Here is a 26,637-nt window from a genome sequence, read left to right on the forward strand (position 1 = left end):
GTTTTAGTATGAATTCCGAATGTAATCAGAAGGCGAGAGGAAAAGTGCCCTCAGGCAGGAGTTACTCTCAGCTACTGCGACACAAACTCATATTTAAACTGCTATACTGTCTCTGAGCACTTTCAACAATTAAACAACCACTGCTCTATTTACGCATCTCAGTAGCACTAACTTTATTGGACCTGGAAGGATGAAAGGTAATAACCTACCTTCAGATATTTAACACTGATGCACAGGTAGCACAGACGTTTGCAGCGGGGGCTCAACCCACTGAGCTGATTTACTAGAAATGGAACTTTCATTTCCCTTCCTGTTGACTGAATATGCACTGATGTACATCTGCTCACCACATTTTGGTGCAGTGTTTATAACACTGGGCATAGAGACAAGGTAATAGAGAATGAAGCACCTAACTGCTTTAAAACATTTGATTTGTACCGTAGCACCAGAAGGTGTTGGCACCATCAGATTTTCAATGTGTACATATGTATGTTTGAGAAGGTATACAGTGCCTGCATGCACGTGGAATTTGTATAGTGCATGTATGTATGTATGTATGTATGTATGTATGTGGAATATGTTTAGCTGAAAAGTAACGTGAAAAACAAGCATACAATCAACGCGTGACAGGGAAGGCAGCCGACAGACTGCTGCTGCGCTGTGATGTAGTGTTGTTCAAAGAGGTGAGTCTACAGCGCTTTCTTAAATTGGGAGCGGGCCTGGGATGGTCCTTATGGATATGGGGAGGTTGTTTCTGATCCTGAGCGCATAGAGCAATATGGTCTACTGCCTTATTTTTCACTTTTTACACCGCTTCGTCTCCAGTCTGATGGTGCCCTGGCTGCGGGTGTGCGATCTTGGACTTGTCTGCAGGATGCGGATCATGATGGCTTTCTAAACGATGAGGCCCGCAAGGAGAGCCAATGGAGTTCCATCGGATGGGGTGAAGTGATCATATGGTTGGTGAGGTTTGGGGGTTCAACTTGTGCTGTTATTTCTGGAATCCATGTACAATCTATTTGACTTACCCTTCCACTACGTAGGTTTCCAGCGCAGCCAGGTTTGTACTGTATCTTGTTTGGTGTTCTTTGCAAATAATAAGAATTCTGTCCTGCTTGGGTTGAGCTTCAAGTAGGGGCTGAACATCCAGGTCTGGATGATGTGAAAGCAGTTTTGAGGTGTTGGATGTCTCAAGCACAGAAGACTTTCAGTTAAGGTCCGGTTTCATTAGTTAATCGTGAGGCTGTTCTCTGTGAGTAAAGCCGCTAGGGGTTCCATGCAGAGGTTACAAATGGAAGACTGGAACCATGAGGGACGCGTAGGTGATAGGAATCATTTGGAACCTGGAAGTGTCCTTTGAACAAACTTACGTTGAACAGAAAGGCAGACGGAGGACCAGGAAAGAGCATTGTTAGTGAAACCCAATCGAGACTCACGAGAGTGGATGAGTGTTAGATGGTTCTGACTTACCTTAAATAAAAGCCCTATTTTTTCTTCTGACAATAGAGAGGCTTACCACAGTTAACTGCGAGTTATTTGAAATATATATATATATATATACACATACACACACACACACACACACACACACACACACACACACACACACACATATACATATATATATATATAAAAATTCTCACCCCTACCATTTCTTAAGAGTCCCGACTGTCTGACTTCACTAAACCTTTAGAGTCAAGGGCCTCGAGGGATTGAGGTGGTTATCCACCTGCAGTGCGATAGTAATGAGTAATGATAGGCGTGGGACAGCAGTAATAAACAAGGGCATGCACACAGTATTACAGCTCGGTAACCACGCACTGCCCCAGGATTCCAAAAACAGCCTTTCAGTAGAAAACCACAAGCAACTACGATTTTCAATTTTGTGATCTGGTTATTCTGCTGCTACAACATCAGTTTTTTTAATAGCATTGATGTCAACATTTATATTTATTTCTGTTGTGATAAACCAAACAATTTATATAAAAAAGGAAAAATATAACTTAATGCATTCACTCTGTTGCAAAAACATAACATTTATATGACAATACATTTAATTTACAACAAATGTCAACATAAAAGCTGCTGTAATTTAATGGACTTCAGATTCAGTATGAAATATTTCGAAAACAGAATTCAACATTATGTCAGAAAACCTACATGCTTCACACAGTGTATGAGAAAGTCAAATAGATTATACATATATTCAAGAAATAACAGCAGCAGATTTTTTCAGATTCTATTAAACCTATCTGAACCCCCAAACCTCTCCAACCAGAATGCAGACTGTCTAAAAATCAAAGTCAGAGATCCAGCCGGAGAACTACATCTCCTGCTGATCTCACTGAAAGGAACCGATCACAAGAGGGTGAAAGGAGGAGGTGGTGGTGGCGGCTTCTGGAGTAAGTAGGGGCGGCGAGAGGGGGATTCAGAAGTGTAGCCAAAATGAACTTTATCATGCCATGTACGTTTACTGGTCCAGGACAAGTTCTAGAGCTTCAATTACCCAATCATAACGCTTTGTTTTATTAGGAGTTCATAACTTGGTTTGAAAAGCTCCAGAAACCTGCACAGGGTCTACGGCTCTCAAATGTTTAAACTCAACGTGGAAATGTGTGGAGGGTAACATATACCCTAAGATGAAGATTTATTTGTGCTATTGACTTGAAGAAACAGAAGGCGCTCGCGTTCTGGAAACAGCAGCATATCAACTGCTATCAATCCTGAACGCCCCACGAAGAAAAGGACACTCCAAATAACAGCTGCTACTCTCTGCCTAACCAACAATAGCAACGCATACCTGCTGATACTGCTAGATACGTCAGCGGCTTATGACACCATTGACCTCGACATGCTACTGTTCATCTTTTCTACCAGAATGGGATTCAAGGGCCACTCAAGAAACTGAAGCCATGCATTCATAAAAATGGCTGTAGAGTAGCAGTGCAGGCACTAGTCATTTCTCTCCTCGATAGAAGCGACAATGCTCTCAGCTTGCTCTTAAAGTTCACTATGGCAACCCCTCAAAGCCATTTTCCACACAGTGGCTCGCCTTGTCAAAGGCACAAAGAGATAGAATTGGAGATGGGATCCAAGATCTACATGGACTTTCCCTCGAAGCTAGAATTGACTTTCAAATGGTCTGTATAACACACAAAGCGCTAAATCTATGTCTCACCAGAAAGCTAAAATGCAATCTGCACACCTCAGAAGTGAAAGGAACAGACTAGAGGCAAATCACGCCTCCTATTGCAGATCCTAATAACAAAGACAATGAAAGGGGCATTTCCATGTTAGGCTCCAACAATTTATACCCAACTGCTAGAGAACCTAAGATCCTTGACCCTACTCGGTAGGTCACTCCCCCTCCGCACAGCACCGCCTGTGTATCCTTGCCCCAGCTGCCGCTGCTGAGGAAGTTCGAGGCCCTCCTCCACCCGCAGGCTACCACCTGCGCCTTATCCCTGGTAGCCAGTGGTAGGCTGTAGGTTTGTATCACCATCTGTATCTTATTGCATTGCCTTTATTGTTATTTGGTGTCTGACTGCTGTTGTCTGTCTTCCCCCGGTGCCTGTACTTGGTCTGTGCCCTCTTTTTCTCTGCCCGCTTTTGCCTTCTGTTCCCTTCGTTGTCCCGTGTTTCTCTGCCTGTTTTTGCCTTCTGTTCCCTTTGTTGCCCCGTGTTTCTCTGCCCGTTTTTGCCTTCGGTTCTCTTTGTTTCCCCGTGTTTCTCTGCCCGCTTCTGCCTTCTGTTCCCTTCGTTGCCCTGTAATTTTTTGCCCGCTTTTGCCTTCTGTTCCCTTCGTTGCCCCGTAATTTTGTGCCCGCTTTTGCCTTCAGCTCCCTTCGTCACCGCTCCCGCTCCAGTCGCTGCGTCCCCTGAGGCCCTGCCCCCCTGACTGCCCATTCACTGCCCCTGCCCCGCCTCCCAGCTGCTCCTCCCTCCCACATATGGCGGCCGCGCCTGGACCGCGCCCAGCGCCAGAACCCCTGGTCCCCGCGCCCGCCACGACGACCACCGCCGCCGCAACGATGCCAGCACACTCCATGCTCTCAACTCCGGACGGACCCACACCTGCTTCAAAGCTGCCCCCGAAACGCACACAGGGTACCTTCACCTGCCGGAACTGCAGCTACACCAGCTTCAGAGCCGCCGAACCACCCGCCAAGAAAGGCCACAATCACCTGTGATGCATTCTACTGAACATCCGCTCCGCACGCAAACATGCCGTCGAGCTCTGGGACCTGCTCGACACTTCATCCCTAGACGTCGCCTTCCTGACAGAGACCTGGATCAACAACTCCTCCGCACCCGACATCGCCATTGCCATCCCAGACGGCTACAGGATCAGCCTCAGAGACCGCCCCAACTGAGTCGGAGGAGGAGGAATCGCCATCGTCCATAAGAACAGAATCAGGGTCTCGACCAGCACCGAAGGCACTCTCAGCACCGCCGAACACATGCATTTCCAGATTCACACAGACCCCAACTCCACCCTCAGAGGCACCCTCGTCTACAGACCCCGACTCCAGTTCAGCGACTCCATCGCTGACTTCATCAGCACACACGCCCTGACCTCCACTGACTACATCCTCCTCGGAGACCTGAACTTTCACCTTGAGAACAACAACGACAGCAACTCCACCACCCTGATCGATAACCTCACCAACCTCGGACTGAAGCAACTCGTCACAACGCCTACCCACTCCGTCGGCCACATGCTCGACCCAGTCTTCTCCTCAAGCTCCCACGTCTCCTTCAGCCACACCACCGAACTCCCCTGGACCGACCACCGCTGAATCTACTTCACCTTCCAGAAACCCACCACACACCACCGCATCCAAGAGATCCCCCGCCGCTGCTGGAGCAAAATCACCGAAGACCAACTACACGCAAACCTCGCTCTCAGCCCACCCACCGAACCCTACAACACCGACGGCGCTGCCCACAGCCTCAGACGCTGGATCGACGACTGCGCCAACACCCTTGCCCCGCTGAAGAAACCCTCCTACAGAGACACCAGCAAGAGGGCCAGCTGGTTCACCCCAGAACTCCTAGCCTTCAAGTGAGCCTGCCGGAAACTAAAGAAGAAATGGCACAGTGAGCAGACTCCAGACAGCCACGCAGCCCACAAGGACGCCACCCGCAACCACCATCACCTCATCAGGACCTCCTTCAAAGACCGCCTCGAGAACAATGCACACAATAGCAAGGAGCTCTTCAACATTGTGAAGGAATTTTCCAACCCCAGCTCCAACACCAACGACATCCCGCCATCGCAAGCCCTGTGCGACTAGCTCGCCACTTTTCTCCACTGCAAGATAGCAGACATCAACGACAGCTTCAACACCCAAACAGCGATCAACACAACAGACTCTCCGCACACCATCGACCACGACCCCCTGCTAGCCTGGGCCAATTTGAGCCTCGATGACACCATCAAGACCATGAGCACAATCCACTCCGGCTCCCCGTCAGACCCTTTCCCGCACCACATCTTCAACAAAGCCAGCAGCTCCATCGCACCCCATCTGCGCAACGTCATCAATCTCTCCCTCGAGACCGCGACCTTCCCAGAGAGCTGGAAACACACAGAGATCAACGCCCTACTCAAAAACCCCAAGGCGGACCCAAGAGACCTCAAGAACTTTCAGCCCATCTCTCAGCTTTTGTTCCCGGCCAAGGTCATCGAGAAGATCGTCAACAGACAGCTAATCAGATACCTTGAAGAAAACAGAATCCTGGACCCTTCCCAGTCAGGGTTCTGCAGCAACAACAGCACCGAGACTGCCCTCATCGCCACCACCAACGACATCAGGACCCTGCTGGACAACGGTGAGACCGCGGCCCTCACCCTCCTGGACCTCTCCTCCGCCTTCGACACCGTCTGCCACCGCACACTACGCGCACGCCGTAGGGATCCGAGACAAGGCTCTGGAATGGATCACCTTCTTCCTCTCCGGCAGAACCCAGAGCGTCTGCCTCCCCCCATTCCGAACCGAAGCCTCCGAGATAATCTGCGGCGTACCCCAGGGCTCTTCCCTCAGTCCGACACTGTTCAAAATCTACATGGCCCCGCTCGCACACGTCGCTCGACAGCACGACCTCAACATAATCTCCTACGCCGACGACACTCAACTGATCCTCTCCCTCACCAAGGACCCCATCACCGCCAAATCCAACCTTCAGCCGTCGCCCACTGGATGAAGATCAGCCGACTGAAGCTGAACACGGACAAGACGGAGGACCTCATCCTCAGCTCCAACCCTTCAGCCTGGGACGACTCCTGGTGGCCGACAGCACTGGGGGCAGCCCCGACACCGACCGACCACGCCCGCAACCTGGGAATCAACCTCGACTCAATGCTCTCCATGACCAAGCAAATCAACGCCATCTCCTCCTCCTGCTTCAACACCCTCCGCATGCTCCGCAAGATCTACAGGTGGATCCTGACAGACACAAGAAGAACAGTCACCCAAGCCCTCGTCAGCAGCAGACTCGACTACGGAAACGCCCTCTACGTGGGAGCGCGACCAAGCTCATCAAACGACTGCAACGCATCCAAAACGCCTCTGCACGACTGATCCTCGACGTACCACGCCATAGCCACATCACTCCCCACCTGAGAAATCTGCACTGGCTCCCCGTGAACAAGAGGATATCCTTCAAGCTCCTCATCCACGCACACAAGGCACTCCACAAGACCGGCCCAGCCTACCTCAACAGACGACTTTTCTTCTAAATCCCCAACCGCCAGCTCCGCTCCGCCGACCTCGCACTTGCCACCATCCCTCGCATCCGGAGAACAACCACCAGGGGAAGATACTTCTCCCACCTCGCTGCCAAGACCCGGAACACCCTCCCACTGAGGCCACGACAGACCCAAGACCTGCTGACCTTCAAGAGGCTACTCAAGACCTAGCTGTTTGACCAGTAGCGCCCCCCCCCGCGCTCCCCCCCAGCACCGTGAGACCCTCGCGGGTATGTAGTGCGCTCTACAAATGATTGATTGATTGAAGACTGATAGCCAATCTGCTTCCATTCTGAAGGCTCTAAAACCAGACCTTTTTCAATTACACCTGGTTATTTAGATATTGCTGTATGCAAAATATTGAGACAATGGGCTACAACAGCTACTAAAACTCTGCAGGACAGGCCACAATGAGCTGGGGGTCAGTCACAGGGAACATTCAGGTCCAAAGGAATAGTTACCAGTCAGTTCAACCATCTCAAAGTTTTTCCTGTATCCTGGTCCTTTTTTGCAATCCAGCAAACACGTCGTCCTGGTGCTGGGGATGCTGTTGCTGTAGATACAGAATGCTGAAGATGTTAGAGATGCTGAGAAATTCTGTGAAGAGTGGCGAGTCTTCCTGTGGCCACCCTTGGATCGACGAGCGTCAGGGGTTGTCTCAGGACTTGATCGCCAATGATGCACCAGTGGAGCCAAGCGCAGGTTCAGTTGCAACTGGTCTCCTAATTCCAGCAGTGTGAGAAATCGCTTTGTTGGTTGAGTGGGTGTGAGCCCTTCTTAAGCAACAGCTGCAATCCTTGACAGGGTAAACCATAAAAAGTCACTAAATCACATGCGCTTAACCTCCTGGTAACCTGGTACGAAAGCAGTCAGGCTTAACTTAGACGCAAAGTGTTAAGCATTTATGCAGCACTTAAAGAGTAATAAAGTAAAAACCCAACCCAAGAAAAAACCCACATTAATTAAAAAAAAAAAATAGAGTAAGATTTACTATAACTTGAGACCAAATCAACAAAAATCCAATCAGTAGGACTAACGTTTTAGATAGAAGTGGTGCCAATTGAGGATATCTGGTCACACTGGACCAGGACAAGCCACAAGTCTAAGATGGAGTGTAGGCCGGGCACAAGACCAAGTGTGGACCGCTAAGGATTGTACCATATGTCCTTGGTGTGTGGTCTGCACAGCGTTGGTTTGCAAGGCTTCGCATCATCTGGCATCTGTTCTGATGTGGCTGTGCAGCGAGCATTTGCAGGGTTTTGCGTCACTTGGATCCAATTAAGCTTTCAACTGTGCAGCGAGGCTTTGCTTCGCTCTGTGTAATTTCCGTTTGCAGCTGTGAGGTGAGGCTTTGAGGGGTGTCACTTTAGGCTGGATGGAACCTTCAGTTAGGCCAGGAGATCTTTCTGATGCCAGCCAAGGTTCCAGGACCTGGGAAGGTATGTCTTGGGGATAGGGAACTCATTTTAACAGAGGCAGCAGGGCTCAGGCAGGTCCAGTGCAGCAGGTCAGTTAGGCAGTTGCAGGGAGGTCTCTGGAGCTTGTTGGGTCTCTGTAGCCCAGAACAGCTCGTCAGTCAGCTGACCCTTGGAGTCACCCATCCTGCGATAAAGGGATTAGGTCCAGTCTTCCTTCTCAGGGAGCAGGGCAGCCGTCAAGAAAAATGGCAGTTCTTCTGTAGTGTTCACAGGTCCAGGAATGTACTAAGGAGTTGGTCTGAGGGTCCTATATTTATACCTGGTGTCATCTTTGAAGTGGGAGAAACTTCTAGACTTCGTCCCAATCTGGTCCAGGAACTTCCTTCCTATGCCTGGCTCCTAGGGACCAGGGGTGACCAGAGACTAGTGTGAGGTTCTTTGTGAGTGTGCTGAGGCAGTCCCTTTGAAGTGCAAGTGTGGTAGGAGACAGATCTGCCATTTCCATCCTGATAAGACGACCCATCCTGCCAACACCTAGCCCTCCTATGAATCACTGCCTGGGAACAACACACAAAGGCCAACCACACTTAGTAATGGACCTGGGATCATGGTTCCCTGTAACCTGCGTGTGCGCAGCTTTTTCTCATCCAGCGCACAGAAAGTCAGTGGCAGCGCGCACGCTGTTACATGCCCTAAAAGACGGGACCAGTGTGAAAACTAATCTCTCCCTTTGAAGCACAGCTGGCACCGTATAAAAGAGGTCATGGATGGCGGCAAGGAAAAGGGATTCCTTCGTTGATTGAATGCTACACACTAAATGGAAAGTGTTTAGCTTCAAATGTTACATTAATTTTCGAGCAGGCTCAGGTTGTAAATGAGCACTGTGTGTTTTTTCTTTTTCTTAACCAAGGACAGTGGAAGAGGCTGCAGTGGGTTTATTTACTAATTTAAACAATGTATTTTTGTATGTAGAGAGTCAGGAGGCTTATCAAAACACAAATGTAACAAACAAAAATTGCTGGTAAAAAAAAAAAAGCTTTGAGCCATATTGCTGTATATAGCGCTTAAGGCCTCGTAGGGCTAGCGCTATCTATATCAATGCAATTCTGCAAATCATCTTGGATACAATGGCTGGGACCTAATTTTGTGAATGTGGGAGATTTGTATACGGACACACACAGCAGGGTCAGCACCTGCTTGCGTGGATACAGCACAAACAACCCCAGTGGATTTATCTGGAAAATCAGTCCAGTTTTGAAAGCCATGAAGCCATTTTTAGGTCTCGCCTAGCGACGCAGCGCATGCGCTGTACGCCTTTGCGAGATCTACGGTCGTCGACTTGGGTGCCGAAGGGGGACAGGAGATGTGCACTTGCCCCGACAGCCGATGTGCACGCTCACGGCATCTCTTGTAGGGCTATGTGAGCTTGCGCCTGGCAAGCATATGTGCACGCTCACAGCGCATTCACTAATGATGCTGTTTCTGATGCGCGGACGTCGTTGTTAATTGTGCGCGTGCGTGTTATTCGCCAACCTGCCTGCCTCGTGCGGACACGCCTTTCCTTCGACTCCCAACAGCATTGAGAACCGGAAGCTGCAAAAATAGCAGGGGCCCCATGTCAACCCCGTACAGACGGCGGCTCATGCAAGACTTCAAAAGGTAAAGGAGTGATCCTTCCCGTTCTTTAAAAGGTCACTTTTAAAGGTACTGGGGAAAGCGAGAACTGAACCAGATTGGCACCGCCCGCCCGTTGACACATTCACCAGAACGCTCGAGATCACCTCAGTTCATAGTGTAAATGGGGTCACCCTCCACATAGGACAGTGTGGTGGGATGTAAGGCGCGTTGTAGATTATCGCAAGGATATATGAGCTCTTTAGTGCATTGTTGGTGTTTCACTCCCATTATTAAAATGTTCTGTTTCATCGACTTTGCATTACGATAACATACTTTGAAAGTTCTGAACACAGACATGAAGACTTTCCTTGGCTTCAGGCTTCTCCACTAACCTGTGCTCACATTTCCTGTGCAAGACGGGTCCACCTGCCGTAGTGACCTTTTATCACACTAAATAACATAAATACACATGTCACAGTGGCCGCGTTGCACTGCTTCTGTGTGCGTCTCATCTGTCCTAGACTTGGACAGGACATATTTGCTACATGTTTTCATGTGATATGGCCCACACTTTCCTTGCTGAATCAATCCATTTTATCCATCGAGATACACCGGGTATGAATCTGGTTTGAAAAAATCGTCATGATTTGGAAAAATATTATTACATATGAATAAGCTTCCACAGAAACATCTGACCACAGGAACTACATAACGTTTGCCAATGTTAGTAATTCACTAGAGAGAAAGGTACAACTGATGCAGCGCAATGGGTTACTTTCCTGGTTTCTGTGCCCCTACTTGCTGAGCACCATCCGTGAACCTGTAAGCTGTTGAAGCTGATGCACTCAATCAGTTCAGCAAGACATCCCTTCCAGTGCAGGGTGACCAGATGCTGAGAAGCAACAATCATTTGCAATGCAATAGGTCTCGCATTTACGCGAGTTTGAGCTATTGGCATTGAAAATAACAATGCCATTTTTTTGTTTTCTTTTAAAAAACCTAAATAAAAGGCATTGTTATTTACAATGCCAATAGCTTAAACTCGCGCAACTTCGAGACCTATTGCATTGCAAATGCTTGTTTCATTTGCTGTTTTCTGCATTCTTTTTCTTGTCACTGAATTTCCTTTTAAGCATTATAAAGCAACATGTGCTTTCAGAAAAGAATGTGCTACCTTTGTACAACATATTCTCACTTATGGATATTTTCATTAATTTCAATTATAAACATGGACATTTGAAGAAACAGGTAATTGCACTGTATCTAAGTGGCGGCTATAGTGTGGATACACATACTTGTGTTTTGCTTAATATATGTTTATCCTTTTACTAACCATAGACCATTCAGTGTTGAAGAATTTTGTGTTCGCCCCTTTACCTTTTAAGTGTATTCATTTACATCTAGTGGAAGCATTCTTGGACTTAATGGCTGTGACAATGCTACCACAATCTCAGCATTTCTATGATTTATTGTTAGTATGGCTTCTTTTGTTGCTCATATGGTTACAATACTCCTCTTGATTTGCATATGTGTTTTGTATGCTTCCGATTGACATTTCCACCCCGCCTACTATCATACCATGTAATACTATACAGTTTCTAGCTACATTGTTGTGGACTTTGCACTGTAGGTTAGTCAGTGCTTGGAACAACTATCTCTCTCAACCTCACCTCATGCTTAAAAACAGCAGCATCTTCTGCATCATGTTTAAAGTGTCTCTAAAAAGCTTACAGACCTCACTCAACACCAAAGCCAAATACTTTTTAATACTTTTTTCAGCTATGCACTTCAGAAATGGATCCCATAGAAAACTGAGCGCTTTGCTGCCTTTTCAGGGATATGAAACACCATTTGAATTCTACATTTTAGAGCAAATTGAGAGTGGACTCTCAGCAATAGAAATGTGGAGCAAGCAGCTGTGGCCTACACCACCTGTCCCACTACCCAGGGTACACCTTGAATTCCTGGGGGACACAGTCAAACTTGAGCAGCTGTATCGATAGGGTTAGACAGCCCTGGCGCACACTGCCTATCCAAATACCTTGTGACTGAGGCTCACTGCTTTCTTGAGTCACAATTACAGATCTTTAGCATTGTTGCCTCTGTTGGTGAGGGAAAGGATGCCGATAGGAGAGAAAAGGATAGTGTGCAAGACAGAGGAGCAGGATAGTGGGAGATGTGTAAAAAGACGGAAAGGAAAGCAGACAAAGAATGAGGGAAGCAGCAGAATACTGCGAGATGTGCAAGGAGGGAACAGAGTGTAGACAGGAAGGAAGCAGAACTGTAAACAAAGCTGACACAGGAGAGACAAAGTAGTTGATGTGTAAAGAGGCTGGAGAGAAATTAAGGAATATCGCTCTCATTCTGCCACTCATTTTCATAGCTTGCACACTTGCATAGTAAATCATTGCATGTCTTCGGTGCACGCAAGTTTAGCTGCAGCGCACAGAGAACCTTCATTGCCGCACACACAGAAAAAAAATTGGAGGGAACATTGCCTAGAATACAGTCTGCCAGAAATAAATGGTTAGGACAGTAAATTGCCACTTTCTGAATTGTGACTTTAAATCCGACTTTACCATTACAGGGATTACAGGGGGGTTTTAAATTACAATTAATTAAAGACCAAACATGATAATTCTACCTGTTCCCAAGCAAAAGGCTTCTCTTATTAAATGTAATAAGGCAAATCAATGTTATCCTGTGCGAGAGGTAGCCCTTGCAGTAGTGAAAAACTAATTTTAAGAGTGTTTCACTACCAGGTCAAATAAAATGTAAAAGTATATGTTCAACTTTTTAAATACAATTCAGTCTGCCCTAAGGGCTGCTTAGGGTCTACCGTAGGGGAGAAATGTATCAAAAAGAAAGATTGAGACCTGGCAAAAGAGTTATTTTGCCAGGTTGAAATGGCAATTTAAAACTGCACACAGGCTGCAAAGGCAGGCTTGAGACATGTTTTAAAAGGTTACTTAAGTAGGTGCCACAGTAAGTAAAACAGGTTACTAGTAGCATTTGATTTACAAGCCTGGGGTCCAGATAATACCACTTTTCTAGGGACTTACAAATAAATTAAATGTGCTAATCTTCCCATGTTTAAGGGAACGAGCACTTTAGCGCTGGTTAGCAGTAGTAAACGGCACAGAGTCCTAAAAGCCATCAGAAAACAGGAGGTTGTGACCAGCATTTGCTTCACTGAGACAGAAGGCTATTTGAAGTTGGGCCATCTGTGGCCACCGTTTCGTAGTCATCTGCTGGAGAAGGTCACACTTCCCCTCACCAGCACTTCTCTTTGTTCCTGGGAGTACTTTATACTTCCTAGCAGGGGGGCAGCCTGTTGTCTAGGCTGAAAACTGCTGTAGATAGTTACCAGGGGCTACCAAAGGTTAGGCAAAATAGAGGCGACTTTATAAAGTCACTTTCCTATTAAAAGTTACCTTAAATCCGAACTCAGCAAAAGAGTCTGGTTTAATGTAAAAATTAATAGGATACCTTGGAGCAATGTCTTTGGTGGTCCCAAATGGAAGTTAGCACTTAGTGAGGTGGCTCGTGTTACTCCATGTTAGTCAATGGGGCCACCAATCTTGCTACCGTGACAAAAGCAATTTAAAGTTTTCACTGTCAGGGCATGTTGAACACCAGAGGAACATGTCCTATTTAATATCTAGCACCCTGCGTTGTGGATACCAGGAGTGACTTATTAATATTAAAAAGGAAGGTTTTGACTTGACAAGAGGATTTATTTGCCAATGTCAGGTTGGCAGTTTGGGAGCTTCCTGATTAGGCTGCAGTGGCACCGACCGCTGCTAGGACTGGCTGGGAGTAATCATATTTAAGTAAACTTGAGAACCTGAGAAGGGAAACAAGAACAAACAAGGTTTCCCTCCAAATTACATTGCTCATAGGACCCAGTTTTATATATATTTTTAAATCTAGCACAAAAAAGCTGCAAAATTGCTTTTGGAGTCATATCTTATCCCCCTGAAAGTAATTTCAATTTATGTTTGTAATGCGTATTGTAACCATTATATATTACAGCTGGATGCAAATGAAGATATGTTTCTTTAAGAAGTGGCAACTCTGACAAGACTTTATTTATTATGTGTAATTTCCAGGATAGTACCGAATCCAAAATTTCTCACCCGAGTCTGAGAGTCATTTTTGATTGCTCAATTATAGTATAAGTGCAATGTCTTCTGCATATGCTACTGTGATTTCACACGTAGACCACCAGAACGTAATACTTTTTCTAATAGGGGCATTCAGTGGTGGGTCAGTAGAATCCAGGATGCATGTGCACCGAAGGGATGTTTTAGTACGTTATAGAAATCTGTTAAATAATTGGGAAATCTGCAACTCATATCAGTTATACGGTTCCCCATCTTAAAAGGCTTCTGCTCTCTAAAGGAGAAGCAACACACCTGGTGATCCTCCGGAGAGCCACCTAGACAGCTCCCTCAAGAGGAGCTCCACACAAACCTAGTCTTTCAGAAACGACTCCAGGCTAGCCATTTTCCATCTGGTAAATTGAGACTGAAAACCTGCAAATCACCTGGCGTACCCAAAATATGGTTTTTCTCACTTCATAAATGCAACCTGTGAAACAGCAAATGAGAAAAACATTTTCATATAAAGGGAGAATTAAAAGTTAAAATTAACATGGAAGAAATTAATTTGCACGATAACTTCCACATTTCCACCCACGTATGTCTTTTCTGTTCAGTTTGAACATATACAAAGTATCAGAGGACGTACCAATTTTGTTCGGATCTTCTCCAACTCGATTAGGAATGAGGAGAGACCTCGTCTCAAAGATCTTGAGGCCTTGAGACCCGCCAGCAATAACCAGGCCATACTTGTTTGAAACGACCAGGAGGCTGGAACGGTGTTTGGGAAGCTCTTCTGGGGTATCAAAAATTCGAATCTTTTTTAGCTGCCGGAAAGCAAAATCCTGCAAGACCAAAATGATTTAAAGTTTTATAGAAGACATCCGGAGCCACACCACAACATACACAGACATACAGTACCTATTTGTTAATGTAAAGCATTTCTCATTACCCTTCAGTAATGCCCTGCTCCTAGAAGCACTCCCTTCAGTGATGCCCTGCATGCATCACCCTGCTCCTGGATACATTACCGTAGGGAAGCCCTGCCACTAGACTCTTCCTCACAGAGATGGTCAGCTCCTAGGCTCATCCCCCTCCTGTGGTGCACTGTCTTTAGAAGCATCCCACTTCAGTAATGGTATGTCGCTGGGCACACCCCCCTCCAGAGATACCATGCTGCTGGACATGTCCTCCTCCAGTGATTGCCTGCTGCTAAATTTGTCCGCAGCAAAGATGCCTTGCCCCTAGACTCTTCACCCACAGTGACAGTCTGTCACTACACACATCCCAGCAGTGATGCCCTAGACACACCCCTCGTGGTGTTACCTGCCTGTAAATGGTTCTACATCCAATCGTGCACTGAATGTAGAACCATCTACCAACAATCATTCTGTAGTGATTCCCTAATCCTAGATATTCCTCATGTAGTTGCACTGTTCCTTAAAACAGCCCCTTTAGTGAAGCCCTGCCTCTAAACGTCTCCAGTTATGGCATCGACATCAGCATCATCCGTGATGATATACTAGCCCGACACTTAGACTGCAATGGGGACATGCACCCTGGCCCTAATCCATTGCATGGGGTGGTGCCATGCAACTGGAAGAATCAACAATCCATACACAGGAACCCAATAGCCCCCCAGGAATACTTGAGGAGCACATTACCCATAAATAGGAGAGATCAGCTTTCACACATTTATTTTCTGCTAGTACCTATTAGGTAATTTAGTGGAACATGGAAAGTCAATCAGGGAAAACAAAGGCGCAGACTGTGCAATTGTTTAATAATAAAAAAATATATTTTTTACTTTGTCCTTATTTAGTTAAAGTTTTACTTAAAACTACTAGATTTCAACTTCAAAATATACTTTAATTGGTTATTTTGAGCCATAAAACTACAACAACTATAAAAATACATTTTAAAGTTGCACAAGAAATCACCTCAAGTTGGTTGCCTTCACCCGTGTTTATTACTCAACTGTTACGATTCTGTTTTTGATTTTTTGGTTCAGAGTTACTACATCCTGTACCTTTAGCAACCACTTTGTTGTTTGCTCTACATGCTTCTTCTTTCCTGATCAGTTGTCAAGAAAGAGTCCTGATACCCCCAGTGGTCATGTTCACGTTATATAAAACTTCTAAATAAATAGGTTAAAATATATTTAAAAATTCAGCAAGAAAAATTAGCTGGTAAAATCAATAAAAGATGTCCTGAGTTAGTGCATTACATATGCTACAGGGATAAAGTGCAGCAAAAATTCAGCTCAGATTAAAAATACCCAAAACTAATACTGAGTTTAGCAATTGTTAGTGCAGGTACAGTAAATAAAAAAAATCATACATATTTGTAGATTCAGATTCATTTAAAAAACATGATTCTTAACCTAACCACTGCCAAATGTATTTATATGAACCAATACACAGATCGATTTAGTCTGCAAAAGTTGCAAATACAACAGTGCAGCTCTGCATTTTCGAATATTAAGAATCTTAAATTGGGGTAGTAAAAACATTTTCCTTGCGAGTGTTTAAAAATATACAGACTAATAAAAATGAAGCATTGACTGTGAGGTCACTGAATCACACCAGACTCTCTAAACACAGCTTTAGGCTAAGAAACCAAAATATGGGCTTTATTAAAGAGGAATGTCACAAGGTAGAAACGATGATAAGAGGTAGGGACATAGTAGAAATAGGGTTCCATGTCAGCTGCAGTTGACAGCAGTCAGTAAGCAGCCACTGCCTGTATGCTGTACTCTTTCGCCTCCCTGTGCCTTTCGTAGCAGCTCTAGATAACTATTCTTAACAATTCCTTTTCTGGAGGAGTTGATACTCTATGTGCTCTCAAACAGATCAGGTTTGCCTATTGGAACAGATAGCCCCATCGACCATGATATATCCTTGGACTGTTCATGCCCGAGGCAAACTAGACTCAAGGATTGGTTGAGCAAGGTTTCTGGCTTAGACCCGACAGAGAGCCAGAGCAACAGGAGGGGCAATTTCACAAAGACTTCCATGTACGTTTTTTCCCCCTGCAAAATATAAAATGCAGCAGTGCTGCAGCACAGTATACATTCCAGCCGCAGCGGATATAAAAGCTTGGCATGCAAAGGTCCACAGCAAGAGAGTGCAACGGGAAAGTGAAGGAAGGGAGTGGGGCAGGTGGCATTATGGGGGGGAATGGGCAAACAAACTGGTCACTCGGAGGTCTAAACTCCTCAATAGTATCTGGTGGTGACACACTCAACATGATAAAAGGTTAGGACATCAGAACACCTCAGCAGAGCAGTCAGGTAGGACAGAACCTGGAGGGGGAATAGTCAAGCACCTCGATAGTCAGGGGGGCACTGCCCGGGGTTTGAGCGTCCGCAGTCATGTCTTCAGTAAGCCTAAGGTAGTCCACAAGTGGGCCCAGATGCCTTTCTGATGTTAGCGGGCAGGCATCAATTCCCAGTAGTCCTCTAATAGCTCCTGGAATGTGGCAACATCCCTATGCCACTTGGTCCTGCTGGGTTCCTGCCCCAGTGCATTGCACCCTACGTTTAACTAGTATCAGTAGCATGGCTGTCAGTCTGCAGACCTCTGGGAGGACCTCTTTGAAATATTCTAGCAGTGCGTCCATGGGGGTCAGTCTTCTATGCAACTTAACCGTATCTCAGAGTGGTAAAAATATGACGGATTGCAAGGAGGAACAGATAACAGTTTCCACGCAAATACATTTTTAGTTATCTGTAATACTGGTATCTCTCGAATGCCTCGTATTTCTGGTGGCCATCGAGTTGAGCTTCGCATTTTAAATGTTGGACATCACACAGATGGGGCAAAAAAACAATTTAGCAGAGAACCTGAAGATGAGCGATATCGACTCTTCCAACTGCGCTTTCCTTACTTTCATAAGGTGTGCCCAAATACCTTTGTCATTGAAAGGAATCCCTAAATACATAAAGGTGGATCCAAGAAGCAATCTGGAATTATTTACAAAAAGAGACTTCACACTGCAAGGGTGACGACCACATACCATGGAATATGATTTAGTGGTGTTAATAGACAAATCCAGTTCAATAATTAAATAAGCAAAGCTGTCAAGTAACGTCTGCAAACCTACTGCAGTTCTTGCCATTAAAACACAATCATCTGCATCCATTCAAACAGGCAGATGACTAGTCCCCACCTTGGGAGTGACCGGCATAACATTCAGCAAGGAGGATTTGAGCTCATTGATGTAGAGACAAAAAGAGGAAGGAGCAAGAATGCAACATTGCCCAACGCCAGCTCTATTTGGAAAAGCGGTGTGCACTCTCCGTTAGGGCAGTACCTGATCCACCCAGACATATCAGTATGAAGTTGAATTAGGAAGTGCACCAGCAAACCCTCCACCCCTATTTCAGTCATTCTGCCCCATAGTTTTGCTCATTTAACATAGTCGAATGCAGAGCTGAGGTCCATGAAAGCCAGATATAAGGAACCATTCTTGACCTTCATGTACTTGTCTATTAAGAGATGAAGATTCAGACATTGGTCTGTCATCCCCAAGCCTCATCTGAAGCCATAGTGCACATCAGATAGAATATCCTTTTCATTTGTCCATACCCCCAGCCGATCTAATACAACTCTACCAAGTATCTATATTGCAGAGATGATCAAGGAGATAGGGCGATAACATTCGGAATTGACTCTGTCCCCCTTTTTTTTTTAAAGATCGGGACTACTGGATTTAAAAAATACTTTGTAGAATACTCAAGGTACATTGGAAATGTGCTTTTAGGAGCATATGACAATTTTTGGTACTGTGGTTGTTATGGAGGGTTCAGGAAATATGACTGTTTCTTTACTCAGCGCAATAAATCATTATATTGGACTGAAGTACCTGTAAACTTTATAAAACTTTTATAAAGTTGTAAACTACTACGCGGCCAGCCTGGGGACCATGGAGTCACAGGGACAACAAAGAGGTCCAGTTGGACAGTTAGCACACAGTCAACCGCAGTAGACTTTAATGGAGTGGTCCTGATGCAAGGGATACAGCATGCTGAATCTGTGCGGGGGGGGGGGGTCTTCCTGAGGCCATTCCTTGGTCTATGAACATAGTGGGGAGACTTTGGCCACAGGAGTCGATTTCCCTCCAAGTCCAGTTGAGGCCCAGCCAAACCCAGTTGACACTTATCTACTGGTCTCCAGTTACAGCAAAACCAGTGGTTCCCCTTAACTGGAGATAACTTCCTTCCTGAGCGACCAAACTTATCCCCGACAACTCTTACAGATCTAGCAGACTCGGGTGCAACTCTGGTGGGCTAGGACTTGTCTCCCAGGTTATACTTCAGTGGCCAAGCTTTCATGGCTACTAACTCACCAAGGCAGGCTTCTGCAGCTTTTGCTTCCCTTTTGTGGCTCTTGTAATCACTGAGGCTTGGGGATGACTTTGGTGCAGTCTCTCTTCGCTGGGTCAGGGAACAGCAGGGGAGTACTTCCATCCGCTCTTCAGTTCAGGCGTGGTCTGAGGTCTGGTTGACTGGGGTGCCACTTTTATTCCCAGTGTGTGCTCTCTCTGGATGTGGCGACTACTAGCCAATGGGCTACCAGGTCCCCGCCTGCCTAGTGATGACTTCCTGTGAAGTGTGGCATCTAGTTAACCCAGCTTGCACTATACTACCCACTCCCAACAAAGCAGAAGCTTTCTCCTGAGGTGTGGCTACCCAGGGGCTACATGCCCACAGAAAAAATGCTTTGTCCATGGATTCCCCTTTTTTGTCCCTGATGGCAACGAGACTGCCAGAATAAAGGAGTAGGCTTTCTCGTGTGTGTCCACCATTTACACGCCAAAGGTGGCTCCCTCATTGAAGCTTGTATTTTGGGCTCACGCCCTGTTTGGCCTTCCTGGCAGGCAGAGGTGACCCCTCTTTTAACGGCAGGCCTTTTGTATACCTTCTTGAGCGCCTTCACATCTCCCCCCAGGAGGGCATAGGGCTGTCTCATTACCAGTAACTGTAAGCAATAACTGGAATACTTTGGGCAACAAAGAGGCTACTTACTAAAGTTGCCATTTGTGCAAGAGTTACATTAAATTTGATTCTATTGATACCCTGAAGTATCATATTTTGTTGACCCATTCAGAGGTTAGCACTGCTGAGTTGTCAGCATATAACACTTTACTTGCCAATGGGGTTACTAGCTTTTCCACAGTAAACACGACAATGCAGGCTTTTATCTGTCAGGACATGTAAAATTAAGAACCCATGTCCAATCTTTTAATGTAAAGCACCCTGCCTTTAGGGTGCAGTGGCACTGCCTTAGGAGATGGTAAATAAATATTAAAAAGGAAGGTTTAGAAATTGTCGTTACTTTAACTAGCAAAGTAAAATAAGCAGATGACAAACTGCTCGGCCAGCCATCACTTGTGGGATGGAATTCACACTCTGCTATGCTTTACTTGTGGTGGCACAATAAGTGCTGCAGTTCAAGAAAGACACTAAACTAAAGGCTCATATACTAGGGACTTATATGCTAACATGCAAATTGTGGGTGAAAAATCAGACATAGACCTCTTAAGGGTTAGCGCAATGGCAGTGAGGTCTGGTCAGACCTCGGTGCACCTTCAAAGTAAACAAGCATTTGCAATGCAATAGGTCTCGCATTTACGCGAGTTTGACCTATTGGCATTGTAAATGACAATGGCTTTTATTTATGTTTCAAAAACCAAAACATAAATAAAAGGCAATGTCATTTACTATAAAAATAGCTCAAACTCTCGCAAATGCGAGCCCTATTGCATTGCAAATGCTTGTTAAACATGCTCTGGGAATTATTAATGCTCCTGCCCAGATGACAATGCTATTAGTGAAGGAAGAGACAAGCCAGGAATCATGTGTACCCTATATATGGGCGGCTTGATTCTTGTTATACGTGGAACAAACATTTAGTATAGCAAATAAAGTTTTTTTGTACAGCAGAAATACTGAACTTGCATATTTGAATGTGATCTTTTATGTGATAATAAAGAAAAAGGTGGCTCCATACGACAAAATATTTGCCTTGGATCACACAATTTTAGACCAGTTCACGGGTTAAGTACATTACAGCTAGGTCGAGTAGATTATTAAAGTTACTAGACCTGCAGGTCTAGTAAAAATGTTATGATTTTTCGAGCACCGACTGGGCTTACTGTTCAGTGTTGGAAGTATCTGTGTCACCTTGTAAGTGCCTCTAGAAAGATTGTGTAAGCTACATTTCTTAGGGGCAGAATTTAAAAGTGTTTCTTTCAACGGCTTTACATATATAAATTGCATGCAAAAATTCTCCACCTGCTATATTCCATAAAATCCTGCATTAAAAATGTACATTCTATCAAATGTTTTACTTACTTCCAGTCCCTATTTTTTGTAAGTGCACCACTGTTTCCCTTCTACCTGCCTCTCCTGTATGTAAGTTTTTCTAAATCTGATGCCTATTGAGCTTAACCTCTTTCGGAAACCATAACTATTTTATTAATTCCAGCAAGCACTTGCTTCTCACAAAGCCCGCTCTAATGCTCACATTTGTGTTAATAATGCACCGAAAACAAACTAACGTGAATGCACTGAATGAGCGTGAAAAACTAACCATGACAACTAATGAACTGATCACTAAGTTTTGGTATGGGGTAGCGTCCTACTCCGTAAAGCGCTTCAACGCCTCGTCAGGGGTAGAAAGCCCTATATAAATGTATTTTAAAATTCAAGCGGGCCGCATGTGGGTTGTCCAAAGAACAGAAAAAGCCGATTTGCAAAACGCTTTTCCCAAATGTTATAAATAGAACAGCCAGTCCTAATGGGCTCTGCTAAAAAAAAAGTTCTTCCTTCTTCCTCCGAGTAAGGGCAATATTAAGTATCAATTAGCACATGGAGGTGAAGCTCTGAAATAGTGCACGGCACGCAACCCCAGTTCGCAGCACCGCTCTACATGGGCGATCCCAGGCTTGAAACACCGGACGGGAAGTCCTTAACAATCAGCTCGTGGTGCGGTACAAGGACCCAACAGCCTGAGTGCAGCGTACGACTTGCCGTTCGCAAGTGCTGGAGGTTCGCGGTTTCACTGAAGCTTCGGACAGGGAGGCCGGGAGTGCACCCAGAGAGGAGATTAAGCGAGCTTCGCTGCCGCCCAGCTCGGCCTCCGCGCGCTGCCCTCTAGATCCCCCCTCCTGTGTCTCTGGCGATGCAGGCCCGGAGGCACAAGTTCCTGGAGCCGGGAGCGCGCGGCCGCGCATGCCAGCCCGTTGAATAGGAGCAGCATGGCGGCTGAATTAGAATTGCTAGCTGCTCTTGCGCTGGATCACAAGGAACCGTCACCTGTATTACCGAAATAACCGCTCCGCCAAACCCAAACGCCGTTCTTACACCCTGCGCACCAGCTAGGCTCGGGGACATGGAGAATATGAACGTTGAGTTTCCAGCCCTGCCGCGGTTTAAACAGGACTCGGAGGTAAGAACCCCAGAAGTACTGCTACTGCTCAGAGGTGTTGTGAGTACTTATGAATAATGTCAAGGTGTGCTGTGATTACCAGAGACAAGCACTTACTTCGGTGCGCGTTGACGAGCCGGCAACAGAAGGCACTAGCAAGTGCTGGAAGCTACCATAGCCTCGGTCATTGACCCTGTTACGTTTGACACTTTCAGCAGCCATTGAGGCGTGCTTTGTATATGTTTGACATATAGGTACGGGAATGTGCTGGGAGTACTTAAGACTTGTAGGCACTGAGCTATGGTCTTCATATTACAGAGACAAATTTAAAAAGCTGTCTCCGTGGAGCAGACGGGGAAAGTGAAAGTAACACCGTCGTATGCGATCACAGGTGCGTTCACAACCTTCAGTTGCCCCTGCGCGTGCCCATCTCCTATCTCCCTTTCGAAGCAAGTCAGTAACAATAGATCTCGCTAGCGACAGCGCTTCATCGCCAGGTAAGACCTAAAAACGGGCAGCATCAGTTCAAAAACTTAAGGGTGATAATGTAAAAAGAGATATTTCCTTACAACAGGCAACATTTGTTTCCAGACTATATGTCCTATTTGGATAACCTCCACCAATTATACCGACTATTTTAATAATGATTTATAGAACTCCAAAGTTTTAATCAATAAGCCATACGGACATGACTATATACTTTTTGCATTCAGTGGGCTAGACAGTTGTTGAAGCTCACATGTTTTATTGTAGAAAATAAAGGATTCACTGATGTCTTCATTTAATTGGCGAATTTTGTTTGAACAACTATTTTAATCTACTGTGTGGTTTAGTGTAAATTTTTACAACACACACCTGTCTACTATAATGGTTTAAGTAAAAAAAAAAAACAATGAAAGTTATTGTCGTTGCTAATGTTTAAAGGGGCTGAAAAGTGCAGCTCGTGTCTGTCCCAAGCACTGCAGTGTATCTTCTCCTGCAATCTTTCTACCTCCCAAAATCCACTCCAGCCTACCACGGCTCACTATGGAGGACCCGATCTTGCCCCTAAAACTGATGTGTCAATTACAAAGCACCCCTAATGCTCTCTTGAACCAACTGTACTCCTCAGTTCCAGGATCCCTTCAATCGCCAAGCGTGTCACAGCACCATAACAATCCGAACACTACTTCCTAGGGTGTATCCCACAAAAACAAGCTCATGGAACATTAGGCTGTGCCACTTTCAATTCATCCAAAGACCCTGTACTCGCCACAGAACATTAAGATGTGCTTACCCGCCCACCATCACAAAGTGCTCATGGTCCATACACCCTGCGGGCTGTGACATGACATCTCTGCACCCCATCGAGACATCCTGCAGGCTGGCACCCTCCCTGGACCGCACGGGCTGTGAAGACACATCCTGGCACCCCCCGCCCCCATGCTGGCTGTAGACTGGCACCCTGCGCAGGACATGCACAGTGCAGTTAGGCACCTGGACCAGGGCAGCCTGCGTCTCCTTACCGCCTGCACCCCGTCCACTCACCGGGCCAGGACACCAGGTTGAGGCATCTCCCTGGCACCCCGTCCACTCACCGAGACCAAGCTGCAGCATCCCTCTACACCCTGCCTATCCCCCCTGCAGGCTGTTACTCTGCCCCCCACAGCCAGCTGCCCCTCACCTTCATCTCTCGTTCGTTGGGTAAGTCCATATCTTCCTCCATGGCTGCCTGCTGACCTGGCTCAGCCGACCCTCCGCTCTCTGTCCCGGCTTAGGCTGCCCTCCGCTCCCTCTGCTTCTGCAGTTCCCGCACACCGCTGTCAACTCCCTGCGCACTAGCCAGCGTTTCCGGCGCTCGCAGGGACGTCACAATCAGGACACCGAAGAGAGTCGGAGCGCTGGGCACAGCTTCCGCGTATCAAGCCTCGTTCTAGCGTGGGGACGGAAGTGAGTTTCAGGGCAATGTTTCTCTCGTGCGCCATAGCTACCAACTTTTCAATGTGCTTATGTGACAGTTACATGTTTTAGTTGGTATGTGTGTGGCATTTCATTTCCTTCTGTGCGACACTTTGGGTGACTCCTTATCGAGGGCAAAACAAAACCGTCTCTTCTGTAGTTCCTCCTTTATATGCAAGATTGTGAAATGGAAAGCATTGGCGGCTACTCTGCTAAAACAGGAGCGTTGCCTCCTTGCATTTAAGCAGTTTATTTAAGGAAAAATAAAATGAAGTATCAAAAAATGAAAAAATATCGAGTTTAAAATATCGTCCTACAAAAAAATTGAATTTAAAATATTGTGACATGGAAATATCGTCAGCAGGAATATCGATGTCAAGAATATCCATTTGAAGGTACGTAATATCGATCTTTAAAATATCGAAGTTATTAATATCGTTTGCAAAAAATAATTATTGTTATATATTTTAGTATAGTCTTTAAATGTATATGATGTTAATTTTTTGTATAATTATTGTTTATGATATTTTATATATTTGTTAATTTTTTAATAATTAATAAGTTTAATTCAATTAAATTTTGTAATTTTTAGTTCCGTAGTGGGTTGTGGAGTTATATGGATATAGGGTGGCAAGTAATTTAATTATAATAAATTAATGAATATTTTGTATGTGATATTATTTTTTTAATTGATATATATCTATGTTAATTGTGCACAATTTTATTATTTTTTTTTGTTTTTGTAAGTACAGGTTATGGGGTTATATGGGTAAAGGGTGGGAAGTGATTTATTTTAAAATAATTTATAATTAGTTTTTGATTAATGTTAATTGAGATTTATGTGAATTGTCTTATTTTTTTAGGTGTGGGTTGTGAGGTTTATAGAGGTAAAGGATGGGAAGTCATTTTTTTAATTAATTGATAAATAGTTGTTAATTAATATTCTTTAAATAATTGATAATTATGTTAATTGTTTAATTTTTTTTAGGTGCGGATTGTGTGGTTTATAAGGGTAAACATTGTAGAGTAAATTAATTCTAACTAATTAATACTTATTTTTTAATTATTGTTAGTTATTAATTTGATAATTATGTTAATTGTGTAAATATTTGTCTGTAAAATGTGTGTGTTGTGTGTTTTAGGGGGTATATTGTGGGAAGTGCATTAACTGTAATTAATTAATAATTAACATTTAATTATAATTAATTTAATAATTAATATTTTATTATAATTAGTTTGTTGACAAATATTTATATTAATAGTGTAAATAATTTGTTTTTAAAAGTTACATTTTATGTGCAGGTTGTGAGTGTTGTGAGGTTATAGAGTGGGAAGTTACTACATTATAATTATGTAATACTTTTTTTGGTTAATAAATACTTAAAAAAATATTTATATGAAAATGTTTCTGTATTTTATTTATAAAAACATTTGTGGGTATTTGTGATATGTATTTAACATTGTAAAATGTTTTTCTTTTTTGGCATTTTTAATATTAAATGTATTTGTATTTTGTCCCAACATATTTATATTTTTTATTATTTACTTTGTTTTTAATAAATATTTTTATTTTGTTCACTATAATTTAGTAAATTTTACTTCTCTGCAAGCCAACACTTTCACCACTGTTGTACTGGCTGGAGTGGGAATAGTACATTTTACCCCTTTGCTATCCAACACTTTCTCTACTGTTGTATTGACTGGAGTGGGAATAATACATTTTACCCCTCCGCAATCCAACACTTTCCCACTGTTTCGCTGATTGCAGTGGGAATAGTAAATTTTACCCCTCCGCCATCCAACACTTTCACTACTGTTGTACTGACTGGTGTGGGAATAGTAAATTTTACCCTTCAGCAATCCAACACTTTCCCTACTGTTGCACTGATTGAAGTGGGAATAGTAAATTTTACCCCTTTGCAATCCAACACTTTCCCTAACGTCATACTGACTGGAGTGGGAATAGTACATTTTATCCCTCCGCTATCCAACATTTTGCCTACTGGTATACTGATTGGAGTGAGAATAGTACATTTTCTGTCTGCACTTCAATAGTTTGATTACTGTTGTATTGGCTGGAATGGGTATAGTAAATACTACCTATCCACAATCCAAAACTGTCATTATTATTGTATTTACTGTAGGCAGATTTATAAGTTTCAGTTAGTTTTATTATTTTTGATTTGTGTAAAGTGTGATTAGTAAATGTTATATATATTTACTGTAATACGATGGGTAGTTTTGTATAAATTACAGTTAGGATAGATTATGTATTAAATATTATATTAAATAATGTATTTTACATTGTAATAATTTATATTATGTTATTGTTAATTTAACATTATAATTTTTTTAATTATGTTTTTAATGTGTAAAAT

General features: G+C 44.4%; 1 protein-coding gene across 2 annotated transcripts in view; it reads right to left on the reverse strand.

The window, feature by feature from the left end:
• Window positions 1–24,152, reverse strand: part of NUP214 (nucleoporin 214) — a 385,271-nt gene extending 361,119 nt beyond the window's left edge. For both annotated transcript variants that reach the window (XM_085613954.1, XM_085613953.1), the window contains exons 1-2: window positions 23,985–24,152; window positions 14,539–14,734 (exon numbers count right to left, since the gene is read on the reverse strand). In XM_085613954.1, coding sequence (XP_085470080.1) covers window positions 14,539–14,734; window positions 23,985–24,026 — 238 coding nt within the window. In that variant the 5' untranslated portion in view covers window positions 24,027–24,152. The remainder of the gene's footprint in view (window positions 1–14,538; window positions 14,735–23,984) is intronic.
• Window positions 24,153–26,637: the final 2,485 nt, after the last annotated feature.

The sequence above is a fragment of the Triturus cristatus genome, chromosome 1_2, assembly GCF_964204655.1.
Source record: "Triturus cristatus chromosome 1_2, aTriCri1.1, whole genome shotgun sequence".
Lineage (NCBI taxonomy): Eukaryota > Metazoa > Chordata > Amphibia > Caudata > Salamandridae > Triturus > Triturus cristatus.